At 43.1% G+C, this 20,025-nt stretch overlaps 1 protein-coding gene across 2 annotated transcripts; it reads left to right on the forward strand.

Annotated features, from left to right (window-relative positions):
* The first annotated feature begins 104 nt into the window (after positions 1-104).
* sh3bp5lb (SH3-binding domain protein 5-like, b) lies at positions 105-16,057 on the forward strand. Of its 2 annotated transcripts, XM_031871262.1 has the most exons (7): positions 105-2,738; positions 3,207-3,528; positions 3,854-3,916; positions 4,029-4,157; positions 10,944-11,105; positions 13,457-13,630; positions 14,533-16,057. In XM_031871262.1, the coding sequence occupies exons 2-7, from the start codon at positions 3,283-3,285 to the stop codon at positions 15,145-15,147; spliced, it is 1,389 nt and encodes a 462-aa protein (XP_031727122.1). In that variant the 5' UTR covers positions 105-2,738; positions 3,207-3,282; the 3' UTR covers positions 15,148-16,057. The 2 variants fall into 2 exon arrangements, with proteins under 2 accessions (XP_031727122.1, XP_031727121.1); XM_031871261.1 differs by lacking the exon at positions 105-2,738 and having other exon boundaries at positions 2,866-3,528.
* The last annotated feature ends 3,968 nt before the right edge of the window (positions 16,058-20,025 follow it).

A 20,025-nucleotide genomic window follows, 5' to 3' on the forward strand; every position in this document is an offset into this window, starting at 1 on the left:
CAACTCTGCACAGTTTGCTGGACTGCAAAATTTCTTCAACTCTGTTAAGAAACCGTAAAACCTTTATACCCTCCCATCACACAGAACGGGGGGGGGGGGGGGGGGGGGGCAGTTTTATGACCACACACGTATGTTAGCCAGTTTAAACTCAGTGGTGCGAACCTGGAAGCTAACTATTTATTCTTCAAAGGAAAGCTGCTGAGCACAGGCCATACATAAGTCCATTATGGAGATATTATGAGAGATTATGGAGAAAATAGGCATGCAGAACATAGATCCCATTTAGACAAGAGTTGACCAGATGCACCTGTTCCACCAGAGTGTTCGGTCACACAGAGCTCATTTGTGAATAGTGCGTGTGTGTGTAATTTTACAACAAAGTGGAAATACATACTAATAAGTTGTGTTGGGCCTGATCATAAGCTACTATAATATTACATACAATGTTATCAATCCTAACATGTATACAGGAGGTATAAAATACCTCCACAGTACCCTGTGGAGTCTTTGACCACTAGTAGCACTGTGGAACAACGTGGGTCCCCCATTTCATTAGTATTGAGCACGTGGACCAGTACTCATTAACCCGTTGGTACAAACTCAATTCCTTTCCTGGCCTCCTCTCCTGACGTCTAAGTCACGCCCACAAGAGATGCGAGCGGAGGAGGCAAGGAAGAGATGTGAGGAGAGAGGAGTCGAGGCAACAAGCATTTAACAAATGAGACATTTATGACACATGGCACAGCTGCATCATTGTTTTATTATACAGCTGTTGCCTTTAGGTGAACTCACAACATGTTTTCTTATTTTGGTTAAGCAGTATCTTCCTTCTGGCCCCTCCACTCTCTGGTCTCTTAGTTGTCTCTCTGATTAATGTCCCTGAGTATTGGTCCTCTGTTGGCAGGTTTGTTGTGGTGTCATATTCTATCCATTTTGTAACGATGGATTCAATGGTGCTCCGTCAGATCACACACATTGGTTGCACCAGATCTCATTTAGGGGTTTCATAGCAAAGGGTACATATTCACATTTGTTGTTGAAAACCCAGAAGGCTACTGTAGTCAACCAATATCTGAGCTAAGTATCTGACCAATATAATTGTGATTCCTGTTTGTAGTTTTTGTATCCGAGGATTCCCGTTAACTTCAAACCACAATAAGAACCATAAGCGGCAACCATAAGCATAGAGCTGAAACCCAAACTAAATGGGTTCTGGTTCCTGGGAAGTTGGAGGCCAATGGCTTTCTAGAAACAGAACTTAGTTGAGTCCACAAGGAGCCTCAAATTGACTTCCTGTGGACTTTCAAAGAGACCCCTTAGGGAGCAGACTTCACTCACATCTGTTGTTGCTTTTTCATTTTTGATGTACAGTCAATAAGTATTTTGACCGTGACACCATTTTTCTAATTTTGGTTCTTTACACGACTGTAATGGATTTCAAATGAAGCAGTCCATATGTGGTTGAAGTGTACACTCTCAGCCGTGATGTAACAAAACTATCACATTACTGTTTAGGAGTTACAGCCATTTTTACATTTTTCAGTGGCTCAAAAGTAATTAGACAATTGTCTGAAAAACAATTCAAAACAGTCCAAATACTTATGGCCCTGACTGTGTAAGTTTATCATAAGTTTTATATTCCATAATAAAGGCCTAATAAATACCATGAACTCCAACACAATGTGTTCATTGAGGGGTTGATGTGAATATAATACTAGCGGTGTTTTACTCTTTATATCAACCATCAAAATGCAGCTCTGACAAAATACTTTGAGATGGTTACAAGGTCCAGACCTCGCATTCATAGTTGTATGAGGAGGCAGAGGTCTTAGTAGTGGCATGTATGCGCAGTAGTGAACCTGTGAATGTCAGGACGACAGCAGGACATTATGACATCACCAGTAGTTTTTAGCCAAATATGGTCCAATATGCGGCCTATGTGTGAAAGCCTCCAGTTTTTATTAATTATGGATGTTTCTATGAAGTAGGAGACATGGGTCCAGTTGTTAGACTTATGAAATTAACAAGATTTACATATTTATAGATTCTGGATTTTTCAGATAGGTAGGATTAGTTATGCATTTAATAATTTACAAGTAGTTTCTTAAACTTTGTATGAAAGATACTAAAGGATAAATAGCATGACTGAGTGAGTAATTAAGTGACATCACTTGGCAGTTTTATTTCAGTCTTCCTGACCGGTGCTTTAGCACTGGATATCTATCTCGCATGTGGAGTTGCTATGCCAATAAAGTCTGTGATCATGCTCTAACCTAACCTCATCATGCATTCCTTCCTTATATCTTCTCACAATTGAGGAAACTGATAGCATGTCAATTTGGCTTGTTTTTCGTACACCTGAGGCTATTCAGTGTATTTTTGAATTTCGAAGGAGGGTGGGGGTTGTAGATTCTGAATGGCCGATGTTCTCCGATCAGTGGTTTGTGTCAAAAGATCTCAAGGATGCCTATTTTCAGGAGCCTATTCCACCATGCCACAGGCAGTTCCTGAGGTTTGCCGTTTGAGGACAGGCTTACCAATTAACAGTGATGCCATTAGGTCTCTCACTGGTCTCACACCATGCATATTTCCAATGTTTCCTATCTTACCATACCTGGATGATTTACTTTTTCCCCAACTGTGGAGCAGGCGGTCAGAGAAACAACTATGCTCTTGGTCATGTGAGCCAGCTGGGCCTTACCCTGAACTAAAAAAAGAGGAATAAACCCGGATAGAAGGTAGGTTACCTGAACATGGCTATATATATATATATATATATATATATATATATATATAACAAGGTGTCAGTAGGTAGGATGGTGAGGCATTATCACATTGTGAGTATTCAGTATTATTAATTATTATAAAACTTATTACAGCACCTAAGCAGGCATGGCCACCATGGGGACAAACACTGTTAGAGAGCCCTTGGACCCAGAGCTTGGACCAGCTCTGGGTCCAGTTCACATTTATTAATGGATAACTTTGAAAAAGGAACATACAAATACCAGGACATAACTAAATACATAAATCACAAAATTAGTAAGATAATAAAAACAGCAAGAGCAAGGAGGATTAATGCACAGAGCCACTGGTGTCATGTGCAGTCCAACGACTACAGCAGCCATGCTACTAGTGGCTAGCATTAGCCCGCCAGTGTTTGTAACGCAGGCTCTGCGACACATTTCAACACTAAGTATTCATAGTTTTTAGAGTTTCAGCAGTTGTTCAGTGGCCGGGAGGCTAGCGCAGCAAAAACGGCAACCGACCTACAGGCCGCCAATGGAGCCAGAGACGTCGCGTGAAATCCCGAACGGCTCGGGGTTCCCCAAACCGGCCGCTCCACGGGAGGAGACCCCGGGGGAAGAAGCGAAAGGCGGAGAGTGGAGCACCGTCATGTTGAAGCGGAAAGGAGGGGACGAAGAGGAGGTGAAAGCGCCATGTGAGGATGAAGCAGAGAACCCGGGGGAAACCAAAGGGGAAGAGGATGCCGGCAAACACGAGGAAGAGTTGGACCCAAGAATTCAGGTACGATACCAAATGATCATTATTAGCGACGGAACGTTAGCCAGGCAGAGCAGTGACGGGATTTGCTTTTTCTTTTACACAAAACGTCCCGTTTTATATGAGTAACGTTACCGATGGCATATTTACTAAGAGAAGCATAAAATCATGAACATGTAGCGTTCACGGTCCAGGCACTACCCGCTCCTCTCCGCTCCTCTCACAGACTGGTACCGCTGCATCTCTGGCTACTAATGCCCCCGCACTGAACACTCAGCCATGGCTTTATTTCCAGCCCCTCTGTTCGTATTGTGCTTTCATATACATTGTCTGTCCCCCGTGTTTCCAGGAGGAGCTGGAGCAGCTCAACCAGGCCAGCGACGAGATCAACAAGCTCGAGCTGCAGCTGGATGTGAGCAAGTTGTTTGTGTGTCGACGTTAGCCCTGTAATCACACCCTCAGCTTTCACAGTGTCCATGCAGGCTAGGGCTCACTAGATGTGATTGGTGGTGTGTTTCCTTCAGGATGCCAGGTCCAGCTACAGGAGGATCCTCACTGACTCAGCGAGGAAGCTCAATGCTCAGGGCTCCCAGCTCGGTGCATGCATTGAGAAAGCAAGGCCCTACTATGAAGCTCGCAGACTTGCCAAAGAGGTGCGTTTTGTAGATGCACATTTAGTGCGTGCGCATGGATTAGTAGGAGAGACACACACTCAGTGAACTAGTTCTGCAATGATCCCTTCATGCAGTTTCTGATGTCTGGTTTTAGTTCTAACAGTTTTAGAGGGATGTTGGTCCTGCAGGAGGCTGGAGACTGTGTTGCTTTTGAATTGTATTATGTTATATTGAGGGGCGTTGGTAACCTTTGGTCTACCTTTAAGTATATTCAGATATAGATATACACCTGTGTGACCGCTGGCCTCGCGATATACAACTGACACATATTTCAATTGTAACTGTACACAACAAAGACAGCAACAGATAAATGACCAAAAACAAGACGTCACTTAAAAATAAGACTTAACTGTCTGTCGGTTTTAAGTAAAACTAGACTTAAACTCAGAGAAATCAAATGACTAAAATATGAAACCCTTTATACAATTTCAAAAGAATAACACTAAGCCTAACTCAAAGTCAGTTGCCAAAATGAACAGTGGTCGTTAGTCAGTACATATCATTGTTTTTATTTAATTTAAAAAAGAAAAAACTAGCATCAATAGATCGCCTGCAGTCTGAAGAATCTTGCTGCTTCCCACGTGGATCTTGTAGACCAGCACCAGACCAGTCACTGTCCAAGGTGCTGATCTGAATGCAGAGATACAGAAGTATCAGCTGTCGTACCACCAGACTACGGAGCAGCTTCTTTTCTCCTCAACTCATCCTCTACTCCACCATTAGTACATGACATGGAACGATTTTGTCATGTCACATTACATATATAGATCTATCTATCCATCTATCCCTCCCTCCCTCCCCCCCCTCTCTCTCTCTATCCATCTATCCCTCCCTCTCTCTCTCTCTCTCTCTCTCTATCCATCTATCCCTCCATCTCTCTCTCTCTCTCCATCTATCCATCTATCCCTCCCTCTCTCTCTCTCTCTCTCTCTCTCCCTCTCTCTCTCTATCCATCTATCCATCTATCCCTCCCTCTCTCTCTCTCTCATCTATCCCTCTCTCTCTCTCTCTCTATCCATCTATCCCTCCCTCTCTCTCTCTCTCTCTCTATCCATCTATCCCTCCCTCTCTCTCTCTCTATCCATCTATCCCTCCCTCTCTCTCTCTATCCATTTATCCATCTATCCCTCCATCTCTCTCTCTCTCTATCCATCTATCTCTCCCCCCCTCCCTCTCTCTCTCTCTCTCTCTCTCTCTCTCTCTCTCTCTCTCTATCTATCTATTTGGTTCCCTGGCACAAAAGGGGAACAAAGACCAGCACAAACTACAAGTTCTACTACAAGTTGAAGGTGATCTATTGGGCCCCATTTCCATATTTTCATTCTTGGACTCCACTAGAGTAGCTTTGCACGATTCATTCTTATTTATCTTAAACTGGCTCCTCATGCAGACCCTCAGTTCCTCCTCTGTCAGAAACGAGCCCTGGTGGCTCATTGGCCAAAGTTCCAGAAGCCGGGCCAGAGCAGCTCACAGTGATGGTGAGGTCGCCATGGCAGCACCTCAGCACTGATTACATGCGCGTCCCCGCATACATCTGCACAAGGCAGAGGGAATATTCAACCACACATGCTTGAGGCCCGATTGGGATCCAGAAAGGAGAGTGAACAGCACGAAGATGACAGCAGGTCTGTGCTTGGTAAGTGTTACGCTCATTACCTGCTTATTGTGTGACATAACGGGGGATTTAGTCTCAATCACAAGCTGTACATGTATTCCTATGTATGCCACTGTTAATAGCTGTGTCGGTGGGAAATGCACAATAATGCTGCCTGAAGTGTAAAAGGTGTGCTCTAGCAAATAACAGGTAGTCAGTAAGATGTTATCTGCTGTCGTCCACCGACTGAATAACGTCTTTCTTCACCGCTGGTTAGCTGTTTGCTCAGGTACATTACATTCCTACGATGCTCGACTAGCGAGAACGTTTTCATATGTGTCATTCACAGTTTGTGACTCTGTCACCGTCTTGTTTTGTGGGACTCACTCTACCCTCTGCTGTACTGTCCTGCAGGTGTAGCCAGGAAAAAGATTCATTTCACATCTGCTCCTCCTTCAGTGGAGCAAACTGTTAGAGAAAGTGAAGAGTTGATTCCTCGTGCTTTGACATTTTATTGTGTAGATGTGCATGCATCATCTTCTTCTCAATATACTGAAGGATTTTCCAATTATCAATGTTGGAAACATTATTTTGAATGAATCAATAGATAAATATGTATTTTACAGTGTCACTAATATATATATATATATATGTATATATATATATATACACACATATATATATGTATATGTATATATTTTGAAGCTAGGTGAACTTGTTTTGGTATTTTCTACAACTTGTCTGTAAATGTGCTGCTATTCTGTTATAAACTGATTATTACTATATGAAATATGGTATCTGTTTGATTATGAATCATGTTACACAAATAATGAAATGTCTGTGTTGCTTTCTGAATGAATTTTCCATTTTCTAACTTTGGTTTTATTTTTTCCACATAAGGTTGTAACAAGAATGTTACCCAAGTGCCAAACACTCCAACATGCACGACTGACCGTCAGACCCTGAACCAACACCAACAATATCCACAGAGCAGCGTGTGACGGTTTGTTCTCAGTCATTCTGTTCTCAAAGCGGTGTAACATAACATCAAATCATTGACCCATATGTACAAACAGATGATCCCCTATTCTATAACAATAAATGACTCAACTTAGAGAAATAAAGCAATAAAGCGTTGTATTTAAAAGAGAAAGTGCACAGTGTATTCATAATGATATTATAGAAGAAATATCTGAGGTAGTATCCTGTTGCCTGGGATTCACAGGACAAAAGTAATTACTTTCTGCATTTACAAATGTTTTTCAGTGGATCCAGCAGAATGTATGCAACACAGAACAGGCAACAGAGGACAAACAGGGATTCTGTTGTGTACTGAAGTCTTCTCTCTCTTTCAGACGTGCAGGTACCTTCTACACCACAGTTTAGAAAGTCTGTAACCTTAAAATACACGTCAGGGTCGTCTTCCCGGCGTGTGTTGTTGGTCCGATGCTCCAGGAGTTTGCTCATCCTGCTGGCAGCTATTAGGCTCCTGCGGCTCCTGGACTATGCACTCAGGTCCTGTGGGACGGGGTTGTTTGAGCTCCTCTTTGTACCTGGCAGGATGTGGAAACCAGCCTCGAGAAGAGGCGTCATCAGGTCAAAATATGATGTTTACAATGTAAATATCATGTTTTCCTGTGTTTTAGGACTAATGCTAAAGTTTGAAGGAGGAGGAAGTTTACTGTTTATTACTGATATTATCTGTGATATTCAGCATTTTTGTATATAAATTAGAACAAGTATCAAAATTTGATGTTGTTACAGTCAAATGTTACGGTGGATCTTTTACATTTGTATACTGTATTATTTTTAATAAAATATTTTCAACTTACTGAATGTTTCCTTTACATTTGACTTTGACCCGGAGGCACCAATGACAAGCTTTAAGAATAACTCTATAGAAATAGACCATCTTCTCTCTGATAGAGGATCAGGATTCATTGAGACTGTTTGATAACCAGTTAAAGTTCCTCACAGCAACTTTAAGCTCACTATTTGAACCGTGTATCCACTATCCCTGCCAGCACCATGATTCTGAGTGGATGAAATAAAGGCTTCAGGCTGCTTGGTGCACAGCTGTATTGCTATGTGCAACCGTTAGCTCCCTAAATAGCTACATTGTAAACGCTTGTTGTCTGCACTAAAACTGTATTCATCTCAGTAATATAATATTATCTACAATTTTTTGGGAGCCCTTTTCCTGGAGTAGATGACCATTTAAAGAAATCCAGCAGGAACTGATGTCAGCTTGTAGCCAAGAAAAGATTGCTGGTCAGAAGCCAGTCTGAAGCCTGATGTTTCTGATCTTTATTTCATTATCTGATAGTTTGGCCACGTTTAATATGAACATCTGACATTGTACCGTTAGGTCAAAGTTACGTTAAGTGAAATAAGGAGAAGCATATTAGGTCCCCTTTAAGGGATTCATTAGGAGACACATTGCCACCATCCAATGTTCAGTAATGTTGGACACGTGACAAATGTGTGTTAATGATTTGTTTTATTTATTTGTTCTGGGGGACAATGCGCATTGATCAACATCACTGTTAATGTACTCGTGTTAGCCAAAAGGCTCATTTTTAACTGTTGGAACCGAACAAAGCAAAGCAGGCTGTCAACAGCTGAGCAGGATAAATAGGTCAGGGGAGTACGGCAGCATCAAGCAAAGTAGTTAGAAAGCACACAATTTATACAAAACAATGTCCAATTCAATGTTATTTTATTTGTATAGCCAAATATCACAAATTTGCCTCCGAGGGCTTAACAATCTTTACAAAATACAACATCTTCTGTCCCAGGACCCTCACATCTGGAAAGGAAAAACTCCCCCAATAAAAACCCCAAAAACGAACCTCAGGGAGAGCAACAGAGGAGGGGCCTCTCTCAGGAAGGACAGACGTGTGATCGATGTCATGTGTACAGAATGAACAACACAACAGTCAATCCATAGCAAAGAAATGATAAATATAATGAAAGTAACATTAGTAGAAGTAGCACTAATAATAGCAGTAATATTAACAGTCATAGAAATGGAAATGTGACTAATAATAATAATAGCATTAATAGCAGCAGGGAGTGTCAGGCAGAGCCACGGTCCATGGAGAGCTGCGAGAATACACAGTCGTACTGGATAATATTAATAAGTTGTTTCTTTGATGTCAGTAAACCACAGCTGATACTGAATGATTCGTCTGTAATGGAGAATAATTGATTACGTAAAGCTTTTAACCTTTGAAGGACTGGGGCCTGAGTGGCAGTCAGGATTAATCAACATGCTGAGGACTCATCTGCATCTGTAATTGAACTAAGAGCAGAGGTCTAATCGAAAGCAATAAAGCAAATAATAGATCATCAATCTGAACTGTTTACCACTGTCAGTTATGAAAATGCAAATTATAAAATGAGGAAAAGGTCTTTAGTATCACATCAATGATGTTCATATGCAGATTTCAATAGCCTTTGCTTTGTTCTTACTTAAATCACTACATGTTTGCCTATCATGTAAAGACTCCATACCATCAAAAGCATCATCACCAACAGTGATGCAGTTATTATTTTTACATTTCTTGGTGTCCTTCACCAGCCTTCCTGCTGGTCTCTCATGCAGACGTCGATCAGACATTCCCATGTGATCACAGTAACCTTGACTTTAACTATTCCCCCAAACTAACACAGGCTTTAGAGCCCACTGAGCTGCATGTGGAATGTGTTCTTTAATCAGGACAAACCCAGTGACATTGAGCTTTTCTTTTGAAGGAGGGCCTAGAGTACATTTACATATGATATATGAGATTCCATAACTTTTGACAGGAGAAATATCACAATCTTTCTCTCACAAATAAAAAAAGTTGACTTCATTGGTAATAAAACAATAATAATCTCAATTCACAAATACACTAAGGGGTTAATAAAAACAAGCCAATTAACTCAACTAAACTTAACTATCTTTGCACTGTTGTTTGGTTATTTTAATTTAATATTATCCTATTTTATTGTATATATTGTGCATTTTTATATTTCATATTTTTTACTCCGTTATTTGTATTGCTTTGCTTTACCTGTACCGACAAATGCTGCTGTATATCAAGTACCTATCTATCTAATCTTAACATTGTTATTCAATACCACTGAACTTATAGCATTGAAACGTTTTACTTTACAAACCACATATATTTATATATGTGGTTTGAATCCCCCTCTCTCAAATGTCCACTATTTGTTTTGTAGGGATTATGAATTCAGAAAACTAAAAAAACATCTTTATTCAAGTCGCCTAAATTCAAATTCTGAATCTAGAGAGAGAAGTTCAAACCCTCTTTTCTAACCCGCACACAGCTGACCTTTCATAGCCTGAAGTGGGCGTGAATGTGGGATTGTAATAGAATACAGGAGATCCACAAAGCACACACCTGAGCTTCTCTAATTGAAGCTTTGAGATGCTGCATTACTTAAGCGCAGAGTGTGACTCAGGCATTGAAGGCTTTTCCATGTCAGTAAATGAACCAGTGTGCTTGTAGTGCTGCAAAGGTCATATCCGTACACCAGGCTCAGCTTATGTGGCTTTTCCCCCATGAGATACCTAATGCCATCAGAGAACCCAGTTATGAGCCTTCCACAAACATCTTGAGTTTACAAAATGTAGTTACAAAAATATGAACAAGAGAGGCAGAAAGCAATACCAATCAGTCACATATGGACTCTTCACGGGGATACATCTCAGAAAGTTCAACCAGAGAAATGCAATCAGTGAAGCGCTTTGAACTGCATCAGGACGCGTCTACAGTAATGACAATTATAGTGGTAAATTCAAATTCTATATTTAAAGAAAAAAATTGTTTTTTGTCTATATATGTTTTTTTAAATTTTGATGTCTTGACACGGTTAACAAATTGTAGTTTAGTTTAGTTGTATTTTATAACACAATTTAAAGATAAATAATATCACAGTGCAGGATGAGGCAGAAAGCCCACGGGGCTTATTTGAAACCTCCACTTACATAATATTACAATTTCACAATATTACAGAGAACACAAAATGAATATACATAAAATGAATATACATAAGATATGTTTAATTTGGTAGCAGCTCTGGGAGGTATCCTTTAAAGGAATGCTCCTTTTCATTGTTGCAGTAGATGAAAGTTTATGAAGCTGCTGCCGTCTGCTCCCCAGGCCCAACAGGAGACCCAGAAGGCAGCTCTGAGATATGAGAGGGCCGTGTCCATGCACACTGCTGCCAGAGAGATGGTGTATGTGGCAGAGCAGGGCCTCTTGGCTGACAGGAACACCATGGACCCAACCTGGCAGGAGATGCTGAACCATGCCACCGCTAAGGTACACACCCAGGCTTCTCCTGGGATGTTGATGCATTCTATACGGTAAAAAAGGAGGGCAATGTGTGAGACCTTTATCTACAGGTTTACCTGGAAAGAGGAAAGTGATAATAAATAAAAGAATACAGATTTCTAAACATTTAGCCCAACAACAACAACATGTTATGTTGTTCACTCAATGTATCTAGACAGGGATGGTATAGCTTTGTGTACCATTGTTTATTTGATGTTTGGAACCTTTGAGTCACTAACATCTCCAACAACAGAGGCAGATCCAGTAACCACGGCTCTGCAGAGAGAACTTTAACAGCAGCAGTACAGAGAACAGCATCGATGTGTTTGAGACGGCTGATGATGTATTACAGTCGAAAGCTTAATGGGAGCTCTAGTTCACTGAATGCTTATAAACTAATACTTGTTTAACCATTATTGAATTGGATATCAAAATAATTTTTTGTTGTTGTTAAATTTTGGACTTTAGCCAATACCAATCTCTACTGAGCATGAACGCACCATAATGTAATTGAATGTAATCTCCGTGCGTTAGCTGTCACAGCCAACGTTACTATCTCTCCTCCGCCTCATTCCAACATACATTTGTTGTTCACATTGTTCATGATCAGTTCAGCGACTACAATACGTAAACGCTGGTCTCACGATTGCACATTTGTACTGAATATTGTCCGATAACACTTTATTTCATACTATGATGGTTAAACTGTGTAATTATTCCGCTCTGGGTATAAAAATAGTTGTTACATCCAGTGTATAAGGTCTGCAAGAAAAAAGAAACTATCAAAAACCTTCTAGAAAATAATTTATAAAATGAAACTATCCTTAGTGATGAGGTCACCATAGTCAGATGAATCTAGTGCTAATCTGACATTAATAATGATATGTCTCCCTGCATGAATCCAGATTGTTCTTCAATAATCGTGCCGAGCCTTTTTTCAGTCACATGAAAGAAATGTTCAGTCTATATTTCCTCTTCTTCAGTCCATTTCTGCCTTGACTTAACGAAGCCTCTCTGGTCTTTTCCTCATTGATTTACTGAACCGATTTTTATCAGTGCTGATAATCAAAGTGAATCCTGATCGGACAAACATTCCTTTTCTTTTGTAATAACATTTTCCTGTTTGATTTTGGAATTTATTTAACCAATTTTATTGTTACTTTCCTAATTTAATATCTAATAAAATGTCCCAATAGTATCTACATTTATTCATAAAACATGCCTGTGTTCAGTACTTAACAATTATTTGTCTCATTTCTCTAATGAGCAGTGTTGGGGGTAATGCATTTGGCGATCGGACCGTATATCGAGGATTGAAGGATGATCACTAATTGTTTTTTCCTAGTCCAACATCTGGGGGATTTGAACTAATAATCTCTCACAACGAAGATGTAATTAAAATATCTCTTAAAGCTGCGACCTACTGTACATTTAGAGATGTTTCTGGCAGAGCGGCATGTTTACATTAGTTTGCAATTCAAGTAATCAGTTGTTTAGCTACATTTTCAGATAAGCATTACGTTACAAGAACATCACAGGGAAATCCACATTGATTATATATTTTAAAAAAACAAACTCATTTGGAATAATTTTTTTAACCCTACAATATCATATCAATATCAATATCCAGGTCAATATCTGGTAAAAAAATATCCTGATTTTAGATATTCTCCATATTGCACAGTTGCAGTGGAATGAAATTTGTGCCAGGGGGTTCATCTGCACAGCAGGGTGGTGAGGAGCATCGAGGAGAACGATGGCGGTGCTACAGCTCCGAAACAGCAACGGCTTTCAGCTGTCACTGCGAGGGAAATAACTGGCTTGTAGCCGGTTACATGGTGGAGGGGATGCTAACAATACCAACTGTAGAGTCTCCATCTTTCATAAGATCATTCATAAAATCCCTATGAGGTGTAATATGGAGGACAGTTCCTGACAGAAAAAACCTTTGCTAGCTACCTCGATATATTAAAGAGCTGTAACCGTAGAGTCAGTACATTCAGGAGGATACATGCCCTCTGGACTATATAACCAACGTGCAAAGGAATAGGGCGACTGTGGCTCAGTGGTTCATGTCAATGAGTCCTTGGGCAGGATACTTAACCCCAAATTGAGATAATGTGCATATACTCTGTTTTAACTATTCATTGTTGTTAGGGTTAGGGTTAGAAAGGGTTAGTGTTAAAGAGCTTTGAGTGGTCGGAAGACTAGAAAAGCGCTGTACAAGTACAGTCCATTTACACTTTACTAACAGTGGTAAAGGTGGGGTTTACAGAAGCTCTTGTGTGATTGTGTGGTTATGCCGTGTTCCTCTCAGTCATTGTTCCTGTGCTGGTCAGGTGAACGAGGCGGAGGAGGAGCGCCTCCGCAGTGAGCGGGAGCACCAGCGAGTCACACAGCTCTGCCAGGAAGCCGAGGCTCGAGTCCAGACCCTCCAGAAAGCCCTAAAGAAGGTCATCCTCAAATCCAAGCCGTACTTTGAACTCAAGGCTCAATTCAATCACATTCTGGAGGTTTGTACCAGCAGCAATCCTTTCTTACATCATAACTATTACACACCATGTGTTCATACTGTACGCCACAAGCTGATGATGTCCTCTGCATGATGCTCTACATGATTTAGCAGCTTTTTCGCTGATGTACTTCACCTTTAGTTTCAGCTGCCATGTTAATGCAGAGTCAGCAGTATGTGTTTGCGGTAATGGACGGGATTTACCTTGCACGCAGACATTTGTGGATCTGGGACAATACAAACTGCTGGTCAAAGAATTCAACTTTCTGTGACTTTCATGGCAATTTTGACAATCTCCCACTTTGTTGAGAGATTTGAACACATTTAAGGGGTTGAGTGGGAAACAGAGAGTTGATTTCTGATTTTGTGGATCTTTGAATGTTTCGTGCTGTCTAAGTGATATTGATATCTTCAGTTGTAGCTGATGAGCTGCGTAGGCCTGTGATTGATGCAACCTGCTGTCATTAGCAGTTGTTTCCTGACACCAACCTGTCTGATCATGTTTTTAAGTAAAGCTATAAGCTTGAGACTGCCTCTGTCATATCATAGCATCCTTACTTTTATTTGATTTATGGTGTTTGTGGATACGCTAACATGTTCACCATAGCAACTTTATAAAGTGATACCAATGTTGTGTTGCTCGTAACATTGCCCCAAGTGCCCACAAAATCAATTCATGCAGCTTTAAAAAAAAAAAAAAAAAAAACTTGAAAAAAGGAAGTTTAATGGTGAAGATAGTTGGATGTAAATAATGGGATGTTAAAGCCAGTGACTGACATTAATGATTTGACTGTACAGTTTTTTGTAAGTCATGTTCCCTTTACTTGATTGATAAAACCAAAATACAATTAGATACAAATATAAATGACTGTCGAGTGACATGTGTCTATTCACTTTTTTCAGGAACATAAGGCTAGAGTAGTACAGCTGGAGGAGCGGGTGGCGAAGGTAAAGACACGTTACTCTGTGGCCCTGCGGAACTTGGAGCAGATCAGCGAGCAGATCCACGCACAGAGGGGACAAATAAGGGCCAGCAGGGGGCGTCCTGCAGTCTGCGGGGGGCGGAGCTCCCCTGTAGGTGCTGAGGCTGAGGTCAGAGCCACCGTTGGGATTCGCATCGGGAGTTGCATCGGGAGTAGCTCTGCGGGAATCAGCGTAGTAGAGAGCAACTGGGCGGACGGAGAGAAAACCAGGCTGTGGGTGGAGAGGCACAGAGAGAGTGGCTGGGGCCAGAGGGAGCGGCTGGAGGCGGAGCAGGCCGGCTCAGACTGCATGTCAGTCATCAGCCTGCAGACCATCGCCTCTGACCTGCAGAAGTGTGACTCGGTGGAACACCTGGGAGACATGAGCGACGCTGGGAGTGTTCTTGGTGAGGAGTGGGACCGCGGCAGGAAGCCTAACCAGGAGCCAGTCAGCAGGGAGGAAGTGACCAAGGAGGCCCCGCAGGAGAAGGGAGGGGTTACTAAAGAAAAGCAGGAGAGCTTCATCAAGCAGCATCACAGAAGTGTTAGTCTATGATAGTCAGGAGGAAGCAGGTGACTGATGAGGAGTGAGGATCATGGTGATGGCTTATGATGAGGGATCAGAGAGGACATTAGAGGGGAATCAAAAAACACTCTGACAGAGGTAGACGAGCTGGAAGGGACGTGAAATGGAGTTGCTGACACTGATTGACAGCACCGCCCGGACACTGCAGTTAGCAGGTACATGGGCCACAGTCCTGAGTCTCTACCTGACAGCAATAAACAGAGAGAGCCGTCCTGCAGAGAGCACTGACCTCCATTCACTCTTGTTCTGTGCAGTGTCTCATCAGGTCTGTTGCTCCACACGCTGAAGCGTGAACCAAATTGCATGAAACCAACAGCAGGGTGAAGAAAACTAAAAGTTTTGTGTTGACATGGTGTCAACTTGTGTTTGGCTTCAGTGGTGGACAAATGTGCCTCCTGTTCAAAGCGGTACTCCAGTTTGTTATTACATTCGTTTTATTGGAACTTTGGCCATCAGTTATAATAACACTGGATTTATGGGAACACTTCATGGCTTTGGATTCTGAACCGTGTCCTTTTTCATTGCACTTCCTGCAGGCCTGCATGTCACTGTTCACCTTTGCCTTCTCTTCCAAATAAGTCTGGCTAACGTGAGCTGTTCATCTGATGTCTTGTGTTCCCTGATCCAACTACTTTTTAGTGATGATCCCAAATTTCAGCAATCAACTGTAAATAATGATGGCCAAAACTAGAAAAATGACATATAGCAGTATAATAATACGATAAAGTAAGACCCCTATGAGCATCGTCTTGATAAACCCTACAAATGGAATAAAAAGGTGCTGGTCTCATCTTCTATCACAAGACATGTATTTTTATTTAAAGATATAATATGCAACAATTTCCTAAAAAACAAATGTATGGAATGATACAAAAATATTCACATGTGACCCACTAGAAGTGTGTGCTAGTGTTTGTGTCTGCAGTAACCCTGCCCTCTGCCTGTATTTACTTTAAGCCAACATCTGGTGTTATCCCCAGCCAATGAGAAGGGTTGGCAGTCCGTTCTCATTCCAGGTCAAACACCACTGCTTTGTCACACCCCTCGGAGTACCGAGGCTCTAGCTATGTGGCACTCTTAAGCGTACAAGCGGTGGAGAACGTGTTGTTATCGCTTTGTGTTTTTATATGCTTCTATGTGTTTCCCCCGTCAGTCTCTGCTGTGTGCTGCTATATTGGACTCAGTAACCGAGCGGAGACACAGACAGGCCACAGCAGGAGCAAGTGTGCTTTGGGCTGCATTCATTTAAAAGGACGTAACTGTGAAACAATCACAAACTAATGTTTTATTCTTCTGATTCACGGCTTTGTTCCCACTAACGCCGGCCCCTCTCTTCATTCACTCTCTAGCTTGCTTGGCCAACACCGTGCTCTCTCTCTCTTTCTCTCTCTCTCTGTCTCTCACTCTCTGTCTCTCTCTCTCTCTCTCTCTTACTCTCTCTCTCTCTCCCTGTCTCTCTCTCTGTCTCACTCTCTGTCTCTCTCTGTCTCTCTCTCTGTCTCACTCTGTCTCTCACTCTCTGTCTCTCTCTGTCTCTCTCTCTGTCTCACTCTCTGTCTCTCTCTCTGTCTCTCTCTCTCTGTCTCTCTTTCTTTTTCTCTCTCTCTTTCTCTCTGTAATGCCAAGGGAAATGTTTGATAAGTAAAGTGCCTATGAGTCCTAAAATGGTTTGGTTCGCCAGAAATGATGCCACTAATAATCCTAATAAACTCCAAGAGGTGGATGCCATATATTTACGGATACATTGAAATAGATTATAAAATTATTTGGAGTGAGAAATATATTTTTTTAATTGTTGAGGTAGATTCAAGCTGTATGACTTAAAAGGTAATGTTTGACACGAATGATTTGTTGTAGAGTGTTCATTGTTCTCAGGTTAGTCCATGTTTATTCAGTGTTTATACGTGAAGATTGATAACAATATCCTTTCTGAACTTTACCATCATGTCTTTCCCCTTAAAACCACCAGTTGTTATTACATTTCGGTTTGTGTATGGATTAAACATCATGTTGACCTATTTAAGGGACCAGTGTGTAGGATCTGGTGGCATCTTGCAGAGTGGCTGAAGAGCTCATTCTAAGCTACGGAAAACACAATGATTCTTAGTTTCAGGTGATTATACACTTTAATATGTACAAATGTAATGTCACTGCAGGTTTTGAATTCTCCATAAGAACAGACTGGCTATCTGACTTTCAATAAAAGTCCAATATCATGACATGTTATGTCCGTCTAATACTAATTTGATATAACTTATGCTGTGAAATTTGAATTTAAAATGTGATAAGTGGTAAAACGAAAGTTACGAATGTAACTACGGTTCTATGAATCCTGGATGACCGCCAGAGGCAGTGCTTAACACTGGATATCGTCTGTCTCGCGCATGCGCAGGTCGAATATTTATATCAACAAAGTCACCTGCGACCTCGGATGACCCCCGTTGTCTATGAGTTCCGGTGTCATCCTGAGTTCAGTCCAATGGAATCTTCTCGTGAGTTCACGGGATTCCGAGTGACCAAGAACTCTGGCGGTCATCCAGGATTCATAGAACCGTAGTTACATTCGTAACTATTCTAATAATAATAATCTATTTCATCCTTACTGACCGCCAGAGGCAGTGCTTCATACTGGAAGACTTATATCAACAGAGTCACGAGGAAGCACAGTAACTACCTCGTATAGCTCTGGCAGAGAAAATTGGCCAAAGAACCCTCCCCAGTGGGTGAGGGGTGGCAACGTTAACTCTGTAGTGTTTGGTGAATGTGCTCGGTGATGCCCATGAGGCCGTAGCACATATATCCTCCACAGGCACACCTCTCAGGGCTGCCCTTGACGTGGAGACACTCTTGGTAGAGTGACCCTTCACCCCGGATGGCTGAGCGCAGTCGCTCGCCTTGTATGTATAGGCAATGGCCTCCACTATCCAGTGGGATAGGCGCTGTTTTTCAGAAGGAGCACAGCCCTTCTTAGGCTCCAACTGCCGTATGCAGTATACTGTTTGCCAGATATGCACTCTCCCTCCATGGGGATAGAGTGAGTAGTGTTTGGATAATATTATTGCCCTGTATCTGTGCCACTTGGCATCCAAGTGAAGGCTGTTCAGCCATCTACAAACCCAAGGGAACGACAGTTGAGGCAGCTGTCAGTCTACCCAATAGTCGGAGAAAAGGATGTAGGGCAACCGTCTGCCCCCTCGGAAGGGGGAGGTTGTGGGGGTTGTTGTCCACATGCTGGGGTGACAGACAGGCCCTCATAGGGCCACACTAATGAAGGTTATGCTCTGAGAAGGGCTCAGGTAGCTCCTCTCCATGTTCACCTTGAGGCCCCACCGGTGCCACGTGAGAGAAGGCGAGCAGTGTCCTGTGGCGCCTGAAGCCGGGATGGCGCCCAGGTCAGCCAGTCGTCTAAGTACTTAGGACAGCAGTAACACACCTTGTGAACACCCGTGGGGAGATGGGAGAGTCCGAATGGAAGCACCCTGGACTGAAAGTGGCGGCCTTAAAAGGAGAAACGAAGAAACTACCTGTGGTGATGCACCATGGGAACATGGGAATAGGCGTCGGTAGACGTGAACCACTCCCTTGGAAAGCCGCTGCTGGGAGAAAAAACCGACAGCCGGCCAGGAGACATCTCAAAAGCCCCCTGGGGGGGCTTTGGGGGGGGGGCACTGTTAGTCCCCCAAGTTCAGAGGATGTCTGGGGGGCACGTAGGTAGGGTTGTATGGGTAGCGGTCTGGCCTCTCAGCGGGACGCTGAGGCCTGTGGCAGCTACTAGGGTAAGCTGGAGGCTGAAAAATGGCCTTGGGGGGCCAAAGTGGAACCCCTAGGTCTGCGGGGTGCAGGCATGTCCCTGCAAAGAACAGAGAACTGCTGCCTGGTCTGGCTAGCTTCAACAGTTCGCTGAAGTGCCTGTATAGCAGCTGACCCGAACAGCTCACCAGGTTCCACTGGGACAGTACGGAGGGTCCTCCTACATGTCTCAGACACGGGTGACTGCGCCAGCCAAACCTGGCGGTGAGTCTGGACCAGGGTGGACATCATACGTCCAAGTTCCCTCGACATGAGCGCAAACGCCTGCAATGAAGCATCACTGAGGCTGGAGGCGGAAGCGTCGAAAGTAGCCTGCTGCAGAGAAGCTGCGAGGGCAAGCATGAGGTGGGAGAGGGAGTTGTCGATACGGTGCACAGCGCTGCTGTGTCATAAGCCCTGGATAGCAGGTCATCTCTGACCCGATGTTGGGTCGAGGGCACCTGGCATCGGGCCTCAGAGTCTCCTCAGGGGAAACTATGATGGACGCAATAGTCGGCTAAATGGCTGGCATACGTGCAAGGCCAAATTTTGCCACCTCCTGTATGGCCGTCAGGGTTCGGCCATCTGATGTAAGGCGCGAGAGAGCCCTGGTGTCTCTCCAGCATGCATGCAACTCCCTCAGATATTCCTCGGAGGGAGGAACAGAAAAGGTGGTGAGGGCGGGAAGGCGCCTGAAGAAGGCACTCACAGGTGGAAGTTCCAGCTGTTGTGTATCCCACTGCAGGCGTGCCAGCGCCATGCAAATGATCAGGGTAGGTTGGGCTGGATTCAGCTGCCCTGACAGTGGGAGGTAGACCTCACGCATCAGGTGTTCCACTTCGGCCAGCCTAGCAGACCTTACTGCTCAAGGCGCGATGCCGCAGGTCCTGCCTGGGTTCTCCGAGAGGCCCTCCCTCAGATGCTCGAGGCAAGAGGTCAGGGCCGTCCTCAGGCTGAAGAGGAGCTATACAGGTCCTACAGCCGGGAGAGTTTAACATGGCCGCGATTCTGGAGGAACCCTTGTCCCACTAGTTGATGCGGAATCCAAAATCAGTCTGA

Source organism: Anarrhichthys ocellatus, unplaced genomic scaffold, assembly GCF_004355925.1.
Source record: "Anarrhichthys ocellatus isolate YVR2014 unplaced genomic scaffold, GSC_Weel_1.0 scaffold57, whole genome shotgun sequence".
Taxonomy (NCBI): domain Eukaryota; kingdom Metazoa; phylum Chordata; class Actinopteri; order Perciformes; family Anarhichadidae; genus Anarrhichthys; species Anarrhichthys ocellatus.

Bases quoted from the DNA above. Each gene is read 5' to 3' on its own strand.
- sh3bp5lb (XM_031871262.1), top strand. From the start codon at position 3,283: ATGGAGCCAGAGACGTCGCGTGAAATCCCGAACGGCTCGGGGTTCCCC. The intron at 3,917-4,028 runs GTGAGCAAGTTG...TGTTTCCTTCAG, and splicing joins AGCTCGAGCTGCAGCTGGAT to GATGCCAGGTCCAGCTACAG. The intron at 13,631-14,532 runs GTTTGTACCAGC...CACTTTTTTCAG, and splicing joins AATTCAATCACATTCTGGAG to GAACATAAGGCTAGAGTAGT.